At 38.4% G+C, this 20,438-nt stretch overlaps 2 protein-coding genes across 2 annotated transcripts; one reads left to right on the top strand and one right to left on the bottom strand.

The window, feature by feature from the left end:
• The first annotated feature begins 2,557 nt into the window (after positions 1-2,557).
• Positions 2,558-3,502, top strand: LOC110542829 (putative olfactory receptor 2W6). Its single transcript, XM_021629323.1, has one exon. The coding sequence runs from the start codon at positions 2,558-2,560 to the stop codon at positions 3,500-3,502; it is 945 nt and encodes a 314-aa protein (XP_021484998.1).
• A 10,865-nt stretch (positions 3,503-14,367) lies between these two features.
• Positions 14,368-15,321, bottom strand: LOC110544052 (olfactory receptor 2W1). Its single transcript, XM_021630191.2, has one exon. The coding sequence runs from the start codon at positions 15,319-15,321 to the stop codon at positions 14,368-14,370; it is 954 nt and encodes a 317-aa protein (XP_021485866.1).
• Between the last annotated feature and the right edge of the window lie 5,117 nt (positions 15,322-20,438).

Genomic DNA, 20,438 nt, shown 5'->3' with positions numbered 1-20,438 from the left:
TCCATTTAATATGTTTTAAAATATTAAGACAGTTTCAAATCAAAACCAAGATCCAGAAATAAATGCACATACCTATGGATACTTGACTATTGACAAAGAAGCTGAAACCATACACTGGAAAAAAATAGCATCTTCAATAGATGGTGCTGGTCTAACTGGATGTCTCCATGTAGAAAAATTCAAGATATTTATCACCCTGCACTAAAGAAAGTCCACGTGGATCAAAGACCTCAACATAAAAGCAGTCACGCAAAATCTGTTAGAAAAATTGGAGAAGAACCTTGACCTCATTGGAACCAGAGACAACTTCCTGACAGAATACCAACAGCACAGGAACCCTAGGTAATTTGTAACCACAACATTTGGGAACGGAAGTCTTCTCCTGCCCCTCGTTTCTCTGCACAGAATTGGTATTGTTCTATGCTTGTGCGTTGTGCACAGATGTACATTTGAGCAGTTTAGAAGCCAGGTTGAGAAAAATCAAGACATTTGAGTTTAGCCCTAAACCATCAAGCTAAACCAGTTATACAATAGTGAAGGGACCAGGGAGAATAGTGCTTGTTTGAAGTGTGCGTAGTCTGTCTTTTAAAATTAAATATAAGCTCAGGTTCTAGGTCTTTTCATGAGTACTAATGTTCATAAGCTCTCACTGAAGAAGGGAATATAATTAAATTACCTTCACATATGGAAAGCTTAGAATTCAAGTGGGTAAATTACTGCTTAAGAGTACAGTTTACGAACAGTTTATGCCTGGGATTTAATACCATAAACATTGCCTGGAAGTGATCAGGGATGGTGGCACATGCCTGCAATTCCCGAACTTGCAGCACTTCAGAGAAGCAAGAAAAATCTGAATCCAAGGTCATTCCTTGCTACACATCAGGTTCAAGGCCAGCCTGGCCTGTAAGAGTCTGTCTCACAAAATATTGTGCCCACTCCTCCCAAACACCCCCCACCCCAAAAGGAAAAGGAACACAAGTTCATGCAAGCACTATGCTTGGCTTAGTTGATATTCTACTAACATAAAAACTTGATACTCAGCCAAATCAACACATTCCTACTAGCAAAAATTACATTTTCAACTCCATATAATTTGTGAATATGTCTTCCTTTTTTAACACTATATTTTCATACTCTAACTAAAATTTATACAACAAAGATTTCCTTGAGATAATTTATTATCACCTTTTTTAATGAAAATGAGGCTTTATTTTCATGTCCCTAAGAACAACTATAAATATAAGAAACTCTAGGTCTGAAGTTCATGGTCAGAGCTCACTGACAAATAAGATATGGATCACTAGATATATGCTAAGACTACAAGATATATGTATCAAGAGTGATGAAGGTTTTCTTCCTTATCATTCTCTATTAAAGGTAACCAGGTGAGAGTTTTTCCTTAACAAGATGCAAAGTAACCAGAAAATCCAGTGCTGATTGGTGAATTTGGTAAGGACAGCCGACTTACTTCTTATCCTATGACCTGTCTCTTGTTGGATCATCTGCCTGGCTACTTTTGGGGGTTGTGAGTGATCAGAAGCTGACAGTGGCTGTTGTCTATGATGGCCAAAAGATTCTAGAACTAGTTCAATGTTCAACCCTGAAGTAAATCCGTAAAGTTTAGCAGAATGTGTTGCGTGACATTTTATAGGTATTAAAAATGTCACTAACACATAAAGGTTAATAATTTAGAGAAGTTATTATTTCTTGGTGAGCAAAGTTATATCAATGACAGTCACAAAAATGTGTATTTGCAAACAGCAAAATTCACACCAGAAAGCACAATGACCATAATGTTGAATAGAGAAAAGCTCAGATGAGGTTGTGGTGGTTCGATTAAGACAGTTAAAATGCCTGGGATGTAGGCACTTGTAAATGAACACGAGAAAAAGTGATTCTGTTACCAAGTGGTAGAGTTTCTAAAAATTTTAAAAATATTTTGCTTGCAGCTCAGCTCCTTTCATAAAGGATAAATTTGTCATAATCAAGTGATAAAGAGTATAGTTCCATGAGAAAGTTTCAGTATCTTTTCCATTCCAGCAGGGTACGATTGTTGAAGACAAGCACAGGTAACTCTGCAAAGCCAGAGTTACCTCTCTCTCTCTCTCTCTCTCTCTCTCTCACTCACACACACACACACACACACACACACACACACACACACACACTCACACACATACCACCCTCACAAATACATAGACATTCTTACATATTCACAAATATATGTATATCCTTTCAGTTTTATGCTCAGTATATACTCAGTATATACTCTCAAAACACACAGAACCATGTGTGAGATGACACTACAAATTCATGGTTTTCAGTGGTTTCTAATGTACAGGGACTGCGTTCATAACAGTGTGAAATCCCTGGATATAAGTATATATGGAGAAGCTCTGGTCATTGACAAATGTTTCAAAATATGCTTCAGTAAGTACACACATGTAGGTGATGGATTTTGAACACTGATGACAAAAGCCAGAGACTTTCCTTTCTACACAAGCCTGAAATAATGTTGGTTATTATACGCTTGTGTCCTAGATTTTCCTAAGGAGCAATGGAAACAAACAACACAAGCTCTGAGACAGACTTCATCCTTCTAGGATTCTCCAGTCGACCCCAACTGGAGCACATCATCTCTGTGGTTGTCTTCATCTTCTATATTGTGTCTCTGGTAGGAAACACAACCATCATTCTAGTGTCTTATCTGGACTCTCATCTCCATACCCCCATGTATTTCTTCCTATCTAATTTATCTTTGGTGGACCTCTGTTATACTACCAGCATTGTCCCACAGATGCTGGTAAATTTATGGGGCCCGAAGAAGTCTATTACATTTGGAGGGTGCGCACTCCAGTTCTTCTTTGCCTTGGACTTGGGAGCCACAGAATGTCTTCTCTTGGCTGTGATGGCCTATGACCGCTATGCTGCTGTCTGTCAACCTCTCCACTACACAGTGATAATGTACCCTATTCTTTGTCAGAAGATGGTGCTGTCAGCCTGGTTGGGTGGTCTTGGCAGTGCTTTAATCCTTTGTCCCTTGACTTTGAAGTTGCCAAGGTGTGGGCACAGGGAAGTGGATAATTTTTTCTGTGAAATGCCAGCATTGGTCAAGATGGCTTGTGTTTATTCCAGAGTTATAGAGGTTATTGTGTTTACTCTTGGAGTTATATTTCTTCTTGTACCTCTATCACTAATCCTCATCTCCTATGGAGTTATCACTCAAGCTGTGATGAAGATCAAGTCAGCAACAAGGTGGAGAAAGGTTCTTAATACATGTGGTTCCCACCTCACAGTAGTAACTCTGTTTTATGGAACACTCATTTATATGTACATGAAGCCACAGAATACCATATCCCATGAGGAAGGTCAGTTTTTTACCCTTTTTTACACCATTGTTACTCCCAGCCTTAACCCCTTGATCTACACCTTAAGAAACAAAGATGTAAAAAATGCTGTGAAGAAGATTCTAGGAAGAGATACACCTTCCGCCAAAGTGTGAGGTCAATGGAAAAATATTCAACCAGAGTGTGGAGCTGAAGAAATAATGGTCTTTGTCATGGGCAGCTTAATCATCCCATTCAAGACCATGTCTCTTGCATTCATTATGTACCTAAAATTTTCTTAGGCACAATGTTAACTTTCACCATGTTTAAATTCACAGCTATGGATACAATGGGACCAACTACTTCTTGTTTTTACTGTGATGGTCTGTGTGTGTTAAAACTGGGAGCCAAAATAAACCTTTCCTTCTTTAAGCTGACTTTCTCAGGTATTTCAACAGATCAATGAGATGAGCAGTTATGGAGAAGAGAGAAAGAGAGAGAGAAAAACAAAGAGAGACAGAGACACACACAGAGAGACACAGAGGGACAGATAAATGAGGAGTAGCCAGAGGAGGTAGATAACAACAAATATTACATCTTTTGACCTTTTTAACTGAGTTTAAGCACATGCAGTGGCCACATACAATGAATCATGTTTTATGATCTTTCATGTTAGCTGAGCTGTCTAAAGATAGCACGAATACGTTCATTTTTTGTTGTTGTTGTTATTCCATTAATCCATCATCTTACCCTTGCAATCCAAGTAGAACATTTAGGGTTTATATTTTAGGCCCCTCTTCTTAAAATGCCTTCAACTTTCAAAACTTTAAAGTGAGTTCATGTCAGAGTGCACAAAGAAGATGCAGCCCAGTGTTGACAATTGCACTCCCAGGAACACGGTGGCGCTATGGCCATAGTACAGGACCACTAGCGTACCCCATGAGACCAGTGGCATCAGGTCCCTGCTTGGCTCACAGCTGTCATTGTGAGGAGGCTGTCAACTTCTGTCGCTATTCTTGGCTTTCAAATCTCTGAGTTGCAGTTTGGTCTTAGTGGTTGCCCAAAGGGTTGTTAGGATAAGAACCTGGACACTGGCAGCCCTAACAAGGCTCAGCCACAGGTATAGGTCAATTAAAGAAACAGTAATGCAAATGAGATAAAAGAGATGGATTCAATGAGGTCACATTAGAAATGGAATGTGACCTCATGGCGACAATCACCCAAGCCCACCCTTCTATTACTGGCATGGGGTTCAATTTTAAACAGAAGGTAAACTGTCTTCAGAGCTATTGCAGTCTCAGTCAGGCTGTGGCCAACCCAGCATTATCACCTCAGCTTCTTTCTCCTGCAAGGTCATGTGACCAGTTGTCAGAACTTTGTGAAATCTCTCTTCAGGACATAAACTTTTCTGTTTGCTCCAGGCTTTACTGTTTTACTTTGCTCAACATGAGATTCTTAAGAAAATCTCAATTTCTTGGATTCCATTCTTTCAGTGGTCTGAGAGGGTTTATACATAAGATAAACAAGAAAGCAGTGTCATTATTTACGGCTGAAAAAGGAGACAGGTTTAGTTAATGGCAGAAGGAGATGTCACTGTAGGGGAGGAGTCTTCAGGCCATAAATATGCAGGGGGCTGAGAGAAAGCTATGGTGGACATTTTTTGCACACATTATGAACATCCACAAATGAATCCCCAAGGAAGGCTTTTCTGTCATTCTGAGTCCCACCACAGAGGAGGGCTTTACTATTTTCCTAAGGGTCTGAAGCTTTGGAGGTTTTTTTGTTTGTTTGTTTGTTTTAGTTTTTATTAATTACACTTTATTCACTTTGTATCCTCCCATAAACCTCTCCCTCCTCCCCTCCTAATTGGACCTTTCCTCCCCCTTCTCCAAGCATGCCCCTCCCCAAGTCTGCTGATAGGGGAGGTTTTCTATTCCTTCCTTCTGATCCTAGTCTGTTAGGTCTCATCAGGAGTGGCTGCATTGTCTTCCTCTGTGGCCTAGTAAGCCTGTTCTCCCCCTCAGGGGGAGGTGATCAAAGAGCAGGCCAATCCGTTCCTGTAAGAGGCAGTCCTTGTTCCCATTACTATGGAACCCACTTGGACACTGAACTACCATGAGGCCTTGCCAACAACATACACCCACTTCAGACATTCGGGGATTTCTTGGCTTCCTAAGATCTAGAACCAGAACACATTCTAACATAGATGGAGGAAATATCATGGGGCCCCACTCCAAGACAAGGAAACAGGCAAAGAATATTGAGAGCAGGTGTGTGTGTGTGTGTGTGTGTGTGTGTGTTTAACAATAACAACTAAAGGGGAAAAACACCATGATTTCCAGAAGGATCAAGGGGAAAGGTTTAGAAAAAAAGTAAAGGGAAAATGTTGCAATTATGTATTAACTAAGAAAATAAAAGGAACAGGACAAGGAAAAAGAAGAAGAAGGAAGGGAAAGAAAAGGAAAAGGGAGAGAAAGAGGAAAAAGGGAGAAGAGGGAGAGGGAGAGCAAGAGGAAAAGGAAGAGAGAGAGGAACACTCAACTCCAAGTAGACCAAAGACCTCAGTGTGAAACCTGGATACTGAAACTGCTGGGAAAATAACCCTGTATATGCACCAGTCTGCATGATAGTCTATATATAGGTGTAGGAAAGGATGTACATAAGGACTACACTTACCTAGGAATTTATCATACCAAGTGAGAAGTGGAACCTCATGAATATGAAAGGTTTTTGTATAGCTAAAGATTCAATGAAGTGAGGTAAAAACCTGAAAAGTACAAGAGAATCTTTGCCAGCTAATGTGCATCTGTTAAAGGATTAATATTCAGAAAATATAAAGAACTCAAAGGAAAAAACCAAAAAGAGATGTCCCTTAAAAAATGGGCTTAGGTTCTGAACAGAGAGTTCTAGAAAGATGTAGCAAAGAAAAGATCAAGTGTTTGTCATCCTTAGCAGTTAGGGAAATGAAAGTCAGAACAACTTTGAGCCAGACATGACCCTGTACACCATAAATGCCAGCCTCAGGAAGAAGATACAGTTGGATCTCTGTGAACTTGAGGCTATCCTGGTCTACATAGTGAGTTACATGACAGCCTGTATGCCATAGAGAGAGCCTGTTTCAAAACCAAAACAAACCAATGCCCCCAAACAACTTTGAGACTTCACCTTACTCCAGCCACACTGTGAAGATCTACAAAACAACTGACAACAAGTGTTGGGAAAGATGTGGGAATGGGGGAGCTTTCATCCACTGTTGGTGAGATTGCAAAGTGGTACAGACATCATATGACACAGCTATACTGCTCCTGGGCATAAGTGTACAAGATTCAGCTTCCTACTCCACAGATACTTGTTCAGTTATGTCCATTACTGCTCTATTCACATTTGTGAAATGGGAGACAAATAGGTAGGAATTGGGAGAAAAAACCCTAAATGTCCTACAATCGACAAACACATATCAAAATATTGTTTATACACATAGTGGAATACCATGTAATTATATAAAAACAAAATTATGACATATTTAGGATAAAGATAGGAAGAGGATATAGGTTATATAAAGGAGAAAATGGGGAAAACAGGAGTGGATTTTAATTCTGGAGGGAACAGAGAGTTTAATATAGAAGGGAAAAATAACAGTAAAGATATTAAGAAAGCCATAAGGATTTATTATTTCTTATATTTTTCTTTATGAGCCCAGATTTCAAAGTTTAAGCCATTTCTCCAGCCAAAACAATTATTTTTTATTTACCTACAATTATATAAATATATAAAAATATATATTATAAATATATCATATATTATATAAATATAATATAAATATATAACATACATTTTATACATAATTTTATGTGTATACATGTACATACACAGTTTAAATGAAGTTTTACCAGTTGGGCTGACAATGTTATCCCTAAGAGCCACAGACTAACTAAAACCCCAGTACAAAGCAGGAGAAACCTTCCAAGCAATGTAAGAGATTGCTGTTGCCCTTTGTTTCCTCCAAGAGGTTGAAGGTAAGTCCTTATTGCTGCAGAAACTCAGTATTCAGACGTTTGGGGTTGGCTATGATTTAAATACCCCCCCCTCGCAGGACTAACTTTATAGTACTAGAAGTGCTATGAAAGGTTCCAAGGGAAGGAAGCAATAGTCTCACCTAGCTGTGAAGGCTATGGTCCACATCAGTGACCTGCATGGCAAGAGGGCACTGATAAGAGTGCATTCCTAAGAGTGTACTAGTGGATCTCATATCTTGACGCTAACCCAACATCTGTCTATTTGGACTTAGTGCCAGCTCAACAGGAAGGAAATCATACCTGTTATTGTAAACCTAGCCATTTCCTCAGGGCTATGAGGTCATGGATCTTAGAGGAGAATATGCAACTGCTACTTCACTAAATCATCAAAATTCCTAACTGTGTCTGAGTTACTTGTCATTATACCCACAGATAACTGTTGATCTCATTCCTTATCAAAGAAACTTCACTTTGTAGTAGATAGAGAGCATTACAAAATATCACAACTAGAAGGTTCCTGGGAGCTTCACAAGAAGACCAACAGAGCCAACTAACCAGGGCTCAGGGGGACTTATGGAGACTGAAGCACCAATCACGGACCATGCATAGACTGGACCTAGGCCCCCTACACAAATGTAGCAGAAGTGCAGCTCAGGGTTAAATTGGGCCGGGAGAGGAGGAGGGAGGGGCTTATGGGGGGATACAAAATGAATAAAGTGTAATTAATAAAAGTTAAATAAAAAATTAAAAAAAAAGAGTGATAGCTAGATATATGCTAACACAGAAAGGGTCAAGCTCACAGAGTCCCACCTCTAATCAAAGAACTACGGTCAAGTAAAGAAGCTGAAAGCTTCTGGGATACCTCACTCAGGATGATCTTTTCTAGTTCCCACCATTTGCCTGCAAATGTCATGATTTCCTTGTTTTTAATTGCTGAGTATTCCATTGTGTAAATATACCCCATTTTCTGTATCCATTCCTCCATTGAGGGACTTTAGGTTGTTTCCAGATTCTGGCTATTATGAATAAAGCTGCTATGAACGTAGTTGAACAAATATCCTTACTGAATCTTTTGGGTATTTGCCTAAGAGTGGTATAGCTGGATCTTGAGGGAACACTATTCCAAATTTTCTGAGAAAGTGCCAAATTGATTTCCAAGATATATACTCATTTATAAGTGGATATTAGCCATATAATACAGGATAAACATACTAAAATCTATAGTCCTAAAGAAACTAAACAACAAGGAGGACCCTAGGGAAGATGCTTAATCCTCATTCAGAAGGGCAAACGGTATAGACCTTGGAAGTAGGAGAAGACAAGGAACAGGACAGGAGCCTTCCACAGAAGACCTCTGGAAGACTCTACCCACCAGGGTATCAAAGGAGATACTGAGACTCAGATTCAAACTTTGGACAGAGTGCTGGAATCCTTATGGAAGACGAGGGAAATTGAAAAACCTGGAGGGGACAGAAACTCCACAAGAACAACAGAGCCAAAATGCCTGGGCCCTGGGGGCATGCAGAGACTGATACTCCAACCGAGGACTAGTATGGCAAGTATGTACTATAGCTGAGATTTTTTTTTAAATCAAGGAAAACTTGAGATTCAAATCTGATCTGATTTCTAATCTAGTGTTTGTCTTCTCTGTCCTTTCTCCTTTAATTGCTGTATATGCTTTTAAGAGTATTGACATAATCTGATTGGTCTGCTCTTTGATCACCTCCCCCTGTGGGGGGAGCAGCCTTATCAGGCCACAGTAGAGGACAATGCAGCCACTTTTGATGTGAACTGATAGACTAAGATCAGAAAGGAGAGGAGAACCTCCCCTATCAGTGGACTTGGAGAGTGGCATGCATGCAGAAAGGGGAGGGAGGGTGGGATCAGGAGGGGAAGAGGGAGGGGCTTATGGGGGGGTACAAAATGAATAAAGTGTAATTAATAAAATAAAATAAAAAGAGTATTGATTCTATGGTACAGAGCTTTTGCTAGTGTCACAAATCTCATAAATGTTGACATGACTCCTTGCTCCCCCAAAGCAATTTATTAAATCAAAAATTCTATTTAATTATCACTATAGTTATTTATTGACATTTACATTTCCAGCCCTAGGTTATTCATGTGAGATCAGATTGATTAGCTCTTATAGGCGTTGATTAGTTCCTAGAAGTTCAACGTTTTAATAATAATTCAATAGGGTTATTTCTGCAATAATCTATATATATAAATTCAGATCATTAAAAGTATTTGAAATATTAATTTAATTTCTAGCTTATATGCAGAAAAGGGCAATGACCTAAACACACCTGTAAACAATTCTAGGTAGGCAGTGTAATACTCTTCTGGAGGTCTATAACTAATTTTTTAAAAAGATTTTTAAAAATTTTTATTAATTACACTTTATTCACTTTTTATCCTCCTATAAACCCCTCCTTCCTCTTCTCCCAATCCCACCTTCCTTTACCCTTCTTCATGCCTGACCTTCCCCAAGTCCACTGATAGGGGGACGTGATCAAAAAGCAGGCCTGTCCGTTCATGTCAGAGGCAGTCCCTGTTCCCATTACTGTGGAAGCCACATGGACACTGAACTGCCATGGGCTGCATCTGTGCAGGGAATGTAAACTTGTACAACCACTCTGGAAATCAATCTGGCGCTTTCTTAGACAACTAGGAATGGCGCTTCCTCAAGATCCAGCCATACCACTCCTAGGCATATATCCAAAAGAGGTTCAAGTATACAACAAGGACATTTGCTCAACCATGTTTGTAGCAACTTTATTTGTAATAGCCAGAAGCTGGAAACAACCCAGATGCCCCTCAACTAAAGAATGGATACAGAAATTGTGGTACATCTACACAATGGAATATTACTCAGCAATGAAAAATAAGGAAATCATGAAATTAGCAGGTAAATGGTGGGACCTGGAAAGGATCATCCTGAGTGAGCTGTCCCAGAAGCAGAAAGACACACGGTATATACTCACTCATACAGACATATAATATAGATAAACCTACTAAAATCTGTACATCTAAAGAAACTAATCAAGAGGGAGGACCCTGACTAAAATGTTCAATCTTCATCCCGAAAGGTAAAGAGGCTGGACATCAGAAGAGAAAGAAAACAGGAAACAAGATAGGAACCTGTCACAAAGGGTCTCTGAAAGGCTCTGCCCTGCAGACTATCAATGCAGATGCTGAGATTTATGGCCAACTGTTGGGCAGAGTACATGGAATCTTATGAAAGAAGTGGGAAATAGTAAGATCTGGAGGGGACAGTAACTCCACAAGGAGAGCAACAGAGCCAAAAAGATCTATCCATTTTTTTATGCATACATTGTTATGCCTTGCATATAGGCCTGCTCGCAGGAAGAGGGCACCGTATCTCATTATAGATGGTTGTGAGCCACCATGTGGTTGTTGGGAATTGAACTCTCTGAGCCATCTCTCCAGCCTGGTCTATAAGTATTATACGTTTTATACATTTAGTTTATCGAAACTAGGAAATGATTACTATATAATTGAAATTCCTTAGTCACAAAGTTTACAAAGATTAGGGAAAATTTATAAAATAGAATATTGAGTAGGATGACATTCATCACACAGATCTTGCAGTCTCTGTTGTGGGACAGCAAACTATTTTTTTTTTTGAAAATAACTTTGAAAGAGATATGAAGAGGGAGACAAAGAAATTCACAACATCCTATACTGTATTAGCTGCATTTTATATGAATTTCTATAGTGTCATGTAACTGGCCAAGTAAGTAATCATTCAATGACTTTTCTTCACATTTCAAGGGTTATGAAGCAATAGAGGAAAAAATATAGCATTTTTAGATTTCACCAAGTTATTTTGTTAAATTAGTCTTGATTTAATGAAGGTATGTATGTATGTATGTATGTATGTATGTATCTATCTATCTATCTATCTTGAAACAGGATTTCAAAACCCTGTGTAGCCCTAGCTTTCCTGGTACTCTTTTGTAAACTAGGCTGGCTTGAACTCAAAGATTTTCCTGCCTCTGCCTTCTGAGTGCCGGGATTAAAGGTGTACAAGACCACTGCTGGGATGATTCATTGAAACTATAAAGAACTTATATTTTAGAGAAGGATATAAAATAATGGAAAATAGCAAAGTTTAAATGAAATACTATTTTTAATAAAAGCTAAGTGTCATGATATGTGGAAATAAAGTTTCATTTATTTTGTGAAATTTCATCAATACAAACATTGCAATACCTTTTAAGAGTCCCACAATTCCACAGACGTATGTCAAAAGTTTAACAGGTATCAAAGTTTAACAGGTATTCATCATATTCTCTTTTCATTGAAGTTGCAATAACCATGGAATATATTTTTTATGAATGAATGAGAAATAAGAAGATTGTGTTGTCACCTTTAAATTTATTTTATATATTTTAGTGTTTTGCTTCAATAGATGACTGTGAACCATATATGTGCTTTGTGCCCCTGGGAGGCAAGGAGAGTACATCAGATCCCCTAGAACTAGAGTTACAGTCACTTGTGAGCTGCCATGTGGATGATGAGAATTAAACTCAGGTCCTCTGGAAGACCAACAAATGCTCTTAACCACTGAGGTATCACTCCAGTTCTGTGTTCTCACTTTTAATACACTTAAATTTGTGCCCTTTCATTCTCTCATTTCAGAGAAAGTAGTAGACAGTTGCAAAAGATATTAGAACCAAGTTTTACTGAACAAAGAATAAAAGAAGTCGATCTTTAGGTGAGGTTTGTGATAATTGCTGTCCTACATATTGTATTATCTGATCTAAATATAAATAAATTTTTGGATTATGCCATGAAAGATTAAATATACAAAATTATTTATAGGGCTAGGCATCACAGCCAAATTTAATGGGAACAGCTTAAAGCCAGCAGAGCTCCCTGACAAGGACCCAGCAAAGCTGAGCCAAATGATACAATTGCTATGGTGTGGTCTTCCACTTTTGGTCATGATCTGCATGTGTTGCATGCTTGGGTCTTTTAATATTTATACAACTTTGGATATTAGATTGATGGAAAATTTCTTTTGAATTATTTACACCTTCTCCCAGGATTATTGCTTCTAAGCTTCCTCAGGAATGTTCTGACCATAATGCCCCTCCCACTTTTTGAGAGATATCCTTATCTGGCTCTACTTGAAGGTCTTTCTTAAGCACTGAAGGTTGTGACTCAAATAAAGATGCCAGAGACTTCCTTATGAAGCTCTAACTCCAAGATATTCTTGGAACATCTGTCCCAGCACTTACTCAAGAACAAGATAATCAGAAAAAATAAACTTAAGAAGGTAAACAAGATACCTCCCCCTGAGGGGGAAGCAGTATTACAAGGCCACAGAAGAAGACAATGCAGCCACTCCTGATGAGACCTAATTGACTAGGATCAGAAGGAAGGAAAAGAAGACCTCCCCTATCAGTGGTCTTGGGGAGAGTCAAGCATGCAGAGGGTGGAGGAGGGGAGGGATTAGGAAGGGAGGAGGGAGGGAACCACAGGGGGGATACAAAGTGAATAAAGTGTAATTAACAGAATTTTTAAAAAAGAAAAAGAAGATTTAATGGGCTAGAGAAGTTGGCTGCAGGTTAAATTAAAAGCCTCTTCCCACAACTAGTGGACAAAGAATGGTGTGAATAAATGATAAAAGAATAAAGTATTAAGAACTCTGTTTCTTAGAATAAGTTAACTCATACAGGGCAGCTATGGTGTTGTGTGACCAAAAAAACAAAAGAATAACAAGATAAGACATATAAATAAATTCTACAAATATGTAAAATATAAACATTGTATTATGGCAGAAGTTGATAATAGCTCCAGCAGCTTTGGCCTGAAGACTTTTTCTGAGACTAATGACAATTAGTACCGTGACTATTAAAATTTGATAATACACTACTTGGGACATGATAATCTGCCCAGGCTGTCTTGGAGATTTTCTTTCTGTCTAGTGTCCTTGAAACTGTAAGAACTACCAGCCTGAAAGCAGGCTGTCATGCTTTTTGCAAAATATGCCCTTGAAACTACAAGATTTTTTAAAAATTAGATTGTGATGTTGATAAGGGAAAATGATTGTAAAAGGTAACTTATTCTGTCATGGTTTATCAATTATGGCTAAACTTATGACCAAGAGAAAGTCAAAACATGTGTTGGGTGACAAAAATAACATAATCCATGTATTAGAGCAATACGCATATATCCCTGCCTACTGAATTCTGTATCAATAAAGAAGCACTCTAACTGCCAGTCAGTTAGGATGCAAGAGTCTCCCAACCCTGGTGCCTGACTCACTACTTCCTCACCAACTCCTTATCTCTTCTGTGAGACTAGGCCAAGCTGGGGCTGATCCTGGGTAGCTAGGGATATAGTGCAGTGATAGGGTACTTAGAATGTATGAAGTGTTGTGTGCTCAATCTTTGACACCGCCCAGAGTGGGTGTAGTAGCACATGCCAATAACACAGACTTTGTGTAGTGGCACATGCCTGTAATACCAGCACTTAGGAGGCTGAGGAAGGAGAATCACCCTCAGGTACATAAGGCATTCGAGACCATCTTGGTTTCATGATAACTTCCTTCAAAAACAGAAAAATATATGAACACTTCAAATTACTTGTATATTGTTATTTAAATGTGTAAAATACAATGCACATGGAATCACCTGGGTCAATATTTTGGAATATGTGAGCATTTCCACAGAAAATATACAAAGAGACAAAGCAGATTTCATGGGGTTGCCAAATAAATTAAAACTCACTCATGTTTATATCCAGAGCCTCTTTGTGTTACATTTTAGCAAACAGAGATTCTTAGTGGCATGTTTTCCTTGAGAGTATGCCAATGGTTAGGAACCTGAAAGGTCTGTTTCATGGTCTTCAAGTTGTTTGCATCCATAAAGGTCGGTATTTAAGAATTACTTCAGCCATTGGTCCATGTGATCCAAAGATTATTTATCTCACTGAAATCTAAATTAGAGAATTTCTGTCATTACTTTATCCTCTCCAATACTTTTCTATGACTTCTAGTTTTTTCTTATTTCTACAAATATGTGGTGAAACCTCATGAGTTTCTTCAGTGCATCTTTCATGTCTCTGTTCCTTAGGGTGTAAATGAGGGGGTTGAGACTTGGAGTGATGATGGTGTAAAAGAGGGTGAGGAATTTTCCCTGGTCCTTGGAGGCCCTGTTGCCAGGTTGTAGGTACATGTAGATAATAGTTCCATAGAATATGGAGACCACAGTGAGATGAGATCCACAGGTGTTCATAGCTTTTCGTTGCCCTGCCTTTGACTTCATGTTGAACACAGTTTTGGCTATGTAGCCATAGGAAATAAGAATAAGGATGAGGGGCAGAAGGACAATGACAATGCCTAGAGCAAAAACAGACATTTCAACTGTTGTGGTGTCTACACAAGCTATCTTGACCATGGCTGGTAATTCACACAAGAAATGATCCAGAAGGTTGTGTCCACACCGAGGCAAATTGACAGTGAGTGTGCATAACACTACAGAGTTGGCCAGACTAACACCCCAGACCATGGCAATCATTTTGATACACAGACGTGGATTCATGATTACAAAATAGTGCAATGGCTTACAAATAGCCGTGAAGCGATCATAGGACATGACAGCCAGGAGAAGACACTCAATGGAGCCCAGCCACATATACACGTAAAGCTGCACAATACAACCCACGGAGCTGATGGTCTTCTCAGGTCCCCACAGGTTAACCAGCATCTGAGGGACAATGCTTGTTGTGAAACACAAATCCAGGAAGGATAAGTTCCTGAGGAAGAAGTACATTGGTGTGTGGAGATGGGGATCCAGGAGGGAGGCGAGAATGATAGCTGTGTTTCCTACCAAGGTAATAATATAAAAGAAGGTGACAACTCCAGAGATGGTCATCTCCAACTGAGGGTGCTCAGAGAAGCCAAGCAGGATAAACACATGCAGAGCACTGTAGTTGCTTGTGTCCATAGTCTTTCAGTGTTTATATTCTACAGTAAGAAGAGAAGGAGAGGGAGGTAGAGGGAACTAGCAGGTAGAGTGAGAAGGAGAACAAGAAATAAATTGTGAGTGTAGGCTATGAAAATAACTGGTAAAATACAAACTTAGCTTCGGGAAAAAACAGCTAATAATAGAAAGAATTAATGAATGCAGGGTGGTTATTATAGTCAATTTGTCCTGTGCTTGTTGAGGATTCTTTGTTGGCAAATGAGTTTACTATTAGACTTTTCTTTTTATCTAGGTGACCTTGAAGACTTGACTCTTATCTCAGGGTCTGGTATTCTTCATGTGCATATTTTAATGTTTGAAAATGATAGGGTTATAAAATCACATGACCCTTTGATTTCTTATCAAGGTAGTCAGAGCATAGTGAAGATACTCTCCTACCTGGTCAGTGAAGTCATGTATAAAGTTTAGCTGTTTTGTTAATGTCAGCTTAAAAGCAAAAGTGTTCTTCATTCTTTTTTTGCATTTCTAAGAGAGCTCTAGTGTTCCAGTTTATTTTGTAAGTCACCTAGGAGTTTCCCAGGCCTCTTTCTCTTTCATATCTTCAGCCATTCTTTTTACCAAATGTGATATGTTTTATTAAGAATATACTACAATACAAAATATACCTTATAGATCTCATTTTAAAAAACTTTCAGCCACTATAACACTAACTGAAACTGGTTTGATACTTTGTCTTGATTCTTTCCTTATGCCTTCACACTGTCACTAAGGTCTTGTCACTGATGTGCTTCTCATGTATCAGCTGCTTTTAGAAGTACTTTCATTTAAAAGAAAATGCAGGTAGACCTGCATGCTTTGGTAACTGTGCAAGCCTCATTATTTTTATTTACATGCCAATTTTCACATTCCCTATTGGTCTTCCTATTCTTCAAATGCTTCAAAGGTCATTCCTATGTAAAACTCTGCATCTTCTTGTTTTTTTGGAAAATTTTTTATTGTTTTTTAAAAAATTATTTGTCAATGCTCAGCATAGTTAACAGGCACATATCAGAACTCAGATGCACACTCTCTCATTGACTATGTATTTGTAGCTCTTACAGGGAGCCAAGATGAGAAAGAACTAAAGAAATTGTGAGAGATTGAATTCCAGAAAAAAGGCACTGACTGTGACACATGCAAATTGCACAGAATCCTACCTTTGGGACAAGCCATGGGAGGTGAGCTTGTGTCACCTGCTGCTGTAACAAAGGTTTTCTCCCCCTGCTGTCATGAAAGTTACACCTAGTTATGAAAGTTGCAGAGCTGAAGCTTTGGTTGCTGCAGGTGAGCATGGATTGCTTGCTCTGGTTCGTGTATTCTTTATGGCCCCACTGTCAGTGACTTCTCTTGTCCTCTTATCAGTGTGAATTTGTAGTGTGATGCAGGAACCTCAAAGCAGAAGATGGAAACTACTTGCTCTCCGAATGCCTCGCTCTAGCCATCCATTTCTGTTCCCTTAAGCCTGGTGTGCTGAGTCTCCTTTCTTGCTATGTATTTAAACATTCTCCTTATCCCACAGGTTTTGTTGCTTTCTTTGGGAGGATGGAGGAGAAGCTTTTTTTGAACAGCTGTGCTATTCTCACAATTTTATTATGAATATTATCTGCACTGGTCCAATTGTATACAGGACTTGTAATACAATTTTATCACCATGCTGTGAAACTGTAAGGATGCTGCTCACTTCTAGACAATACTTCAAAGACACTCAAGAGGAGAATGCTTTTTCAATGACGAATTCTTTTCTCCTATGATGGTACCACCTAAGTTTCACCCTTAAAAAGAAATCTTTTTTAAAAAATGTGTCATTTATTTCAATCATTTACTGTGTTATACCAGAAAAATGTATGAAAACAGCTGAGTTCAGTTTTACACACACACACACACACACACACACACAAATTGGCAACGATAGAAACACTTATTGCAGGAGCTAAAAATCAAATGAACAAAAAATGTGAGTGTCTTAGAATAACTCTGGTGCATAAGACTTGGAATAAAAGTATTTTATAATCATACAAAATGTGCATTAAGATTGTCTAGCATTCTCCTAAACACTGGGAAAACTCCAAGAAAGCAGACAGAATCTCTGAAGTTCTTTTTTCTACCCAGCACATCTAACACATGCCCCAATATATGTATCTGTGTGTTTTAAGAAACAAAAAATACTCTAGGAGGAACAAAGGGAGGGGAAACTGTGGTTACAGTGTATTTTATGAGAGAAAAATCTATTTTCAACAAAAACACACTCTAAGTAACATAAGAAAATAATAAACAGTCGTATTTCCCCTTTAAAATTTTGTTTTATATTTTGTGACATTACTTAAGTTGGGTGATCATAAGTAGTAGGTGACTGAGAATATTTTTATCTACACAATACTTACTTAGCTTGCTCAAAATAGTTTATAATACTAGTCTGTACTTAGAGGACCAGTCTGAACTCAGCACGATTCAATAGAACTTGGAGATAGACTCCCTTACACACCCACAAGCATCTACGAACTGCCAACACATAGAAAAGGTGAGCTGCTGAACAACGTCCATTGTCTGATGTTATGTAGAGATAATTTGCTTCTGAAGAAAAGATAACAATGACTGTACCATACTGTACTGTATTAAGACAACTGTGATAAGGCAGGCCTTTGACAGTGCATATCACACATCCAACAGTGACGTGTACAGATGGCAGAAAGCAGCTTCTAAAGATGATGGATAAGGTTGCAACAAAGGTTATGGATATGGCCTCATGGCCATATACTTGCCATTCAACACAAAATGTATAAAGTATTCTGTTAAAAATAATTCCAGCTAAATGTAAAACTGCTGACTAGAGGTGTCCTTGACTATCTCTCTGCAGACATACAATATAAAAGTTCTGCAATTTTTTTAGCTATGACCATTCAAATATTTTCCATGAAGATTATTAAGAAATTTCTTTAAATTATGGCCCTGATTCAAAGGTGCATTAACTAAACTAATTTGTTGTAGTGCTTGAAATATTTATTTTGAGAGAGTCATTTTATGATTTCTTGGGCACTATCTTTTCACAGTTGACTAAGCCTGAGTTCTGCTATTGGTCAACTTGGATAGAAAGAAAATTGATTGTCTGAGATGTGCTGCAGCTCAAACTGTCTCAGCAGAGGAATGAATAGTCAGCACACACTAATTATGACAGGCATACTTGTCACAAACAACGAAAATTCTTTTAAAACTGAACTCCATCTCATTCTGTCGATTCTTTAATAAATTTCATTACCACTATGGCTCAGAGATTAATTTAGGAAGGATAAAGATACTTCTGCCAAATAAAAAATATACACAAAACCTCAAATAACTTAGTGTATGTCACATCACAAGAATTATAAGTGGATAAAAAGTTTGGATCTTATCTAACTACATTTTTTCTAAGAACAAAATATTTCAATTCATTTTAATTTAGTCCACATTTCTTATTTACATTTCAGCTGTGTCTGTGAAATAAAAGTTAAGAGATAGCTTTGTATTCTCTGCTTGTAAAAATTAATCGATTCATTTTCCTCTATAACAGACAAACTAGAATGACATCTCTGTAGATATTTACAGTATTTATTCTCATCCTCCTGCACGGCAGCCTGAATATTCTGTGTCAATTTAAGTTCTTTTATTTTACTTATTACATGTTCTTGGCAACCAAGAAATACTATTTTTCAGGATTAATGTTGAGATTCACATCACTGTGCTGGAGAAGCCCCCCATGTTCTACCTCTTGGGTCCAGGATGTTGAGAGCGGGACCACTTAGAGCTTCCTCTCCAGGACTGCAGCTCTCTCAACATCTCTGGGTCTCTGTGTGGAAGCTCTTGATGGTGGAGTTGCCTCAGGACTCTCTGCAGGTGACGCCAGCCCAGGGCTGCAGCTGTCACAGTCTCCCCTTGATTCCTTTATGTTTAGATGAAGATGGAAACATATTTTGATTGGAGAGAAATGTGGAAACCAGCCCGATAATCCAGAATAAACACTGAGCTAAATCTTTCTGAAAGCCCAGAAAACCAGCCTTTCGTTGACTTCCCTGAGGTGCTGGGGAGAGACTAGCCAAGGGAACACTGGCACAATCACCTTGATATTTCCCTAAGACGTTTCAAGGTGGAAAACTTGCATAGCATGCAGGGAAGCTGAAGGACAGACAATTAAAGGATGCATTTTCAGAATTATTTCGTTTAGGCTATGAATGCATTACAAATAAAATGTGTTCTCTTCATGGACATTTTGAAAACTAAGATTCTGACAAAAATTAACTGTGTGAAATGACCTTACCATGACAGAAGTAAGTTTGCTTTGAGTAGATTCACTTAGATAGAGTACTGCATTTTCATTTTAATCTGTCTTTCCCTCTTCTATGTCTCAGTAGTTGCCTCAGACACCCAGGTTCGGAACTGTTGCCCCTGAAAGAGAAGGTGTTTGCTCCAAAGCCCCAAGCAGCAAGTTCAGGTTCATTATATTTGCATTTCCACTCAGTTGTCTTGGTGATCATGAGGTATGATTAAATACGTCTTGCCCATTACTGTTAGTTTTGTTGTCTCGTGGGACACTTATTTCAACACAAGGTGCTGGACAAGTGAGCACTCTAAAGATGTTGTATGAGTTAGTTTGTAATCATCAGCAATACTATCTTCCTTGAACTCTAAGTCCATGTCACTAAGAATTACTTTAATAAAATGACACAAATTGCCAATGATCACATGTGAACGGCTTTTTTTCACTGAACAAGTAAACAACCTAAACTATTTTCTTTTGCATGGAAGTGGACATTTTACACTTTGTTACTTAGGTGGCTCAGTTGTGGGAAAGAGTTTGTGATTCCCATTATCAGTTATATAAACTTGAGACAATTGCTTATCTCCCTGTGCTTTCTCTCAATATCCAGATTGTGAAAGAACATTCCTTAAAGATTTAGTATAAAGACTTAGTAAGTTTGAGATAGATAATAATATGCTGATGACTAGCACATAGTGACCGTGGAAATAAAAGTATGTTTTCTGATTTCAACCCATTGAGGCACCTTCTGATGGAATAGTGTTTACTTTTTAATAGTTTGGAGAAAGCTGATGCCAATATTTGATTAAAC

This window comes from Meriones unguiculatus, chromosome 19, assembly GCF_030254825.1.
Source record: "Meriones unguiculatus strain TT.TT164.6M chromosome 19, Bangor_MerUng_6.1, whole genome shotgun sequence".
In the NCBI taxonomy this organism is placed as follows: Eukaryota; Metazoa; Chordata; class Mammalia; order Rodentia; family Muridae; genus Meriones; species Meriones unguiculatus.
The sequence above is the reverse complement of the archived record's forward strand: the minus strand, read 5'-3'. Positions and strand labels throughout refer to the sequence as shown.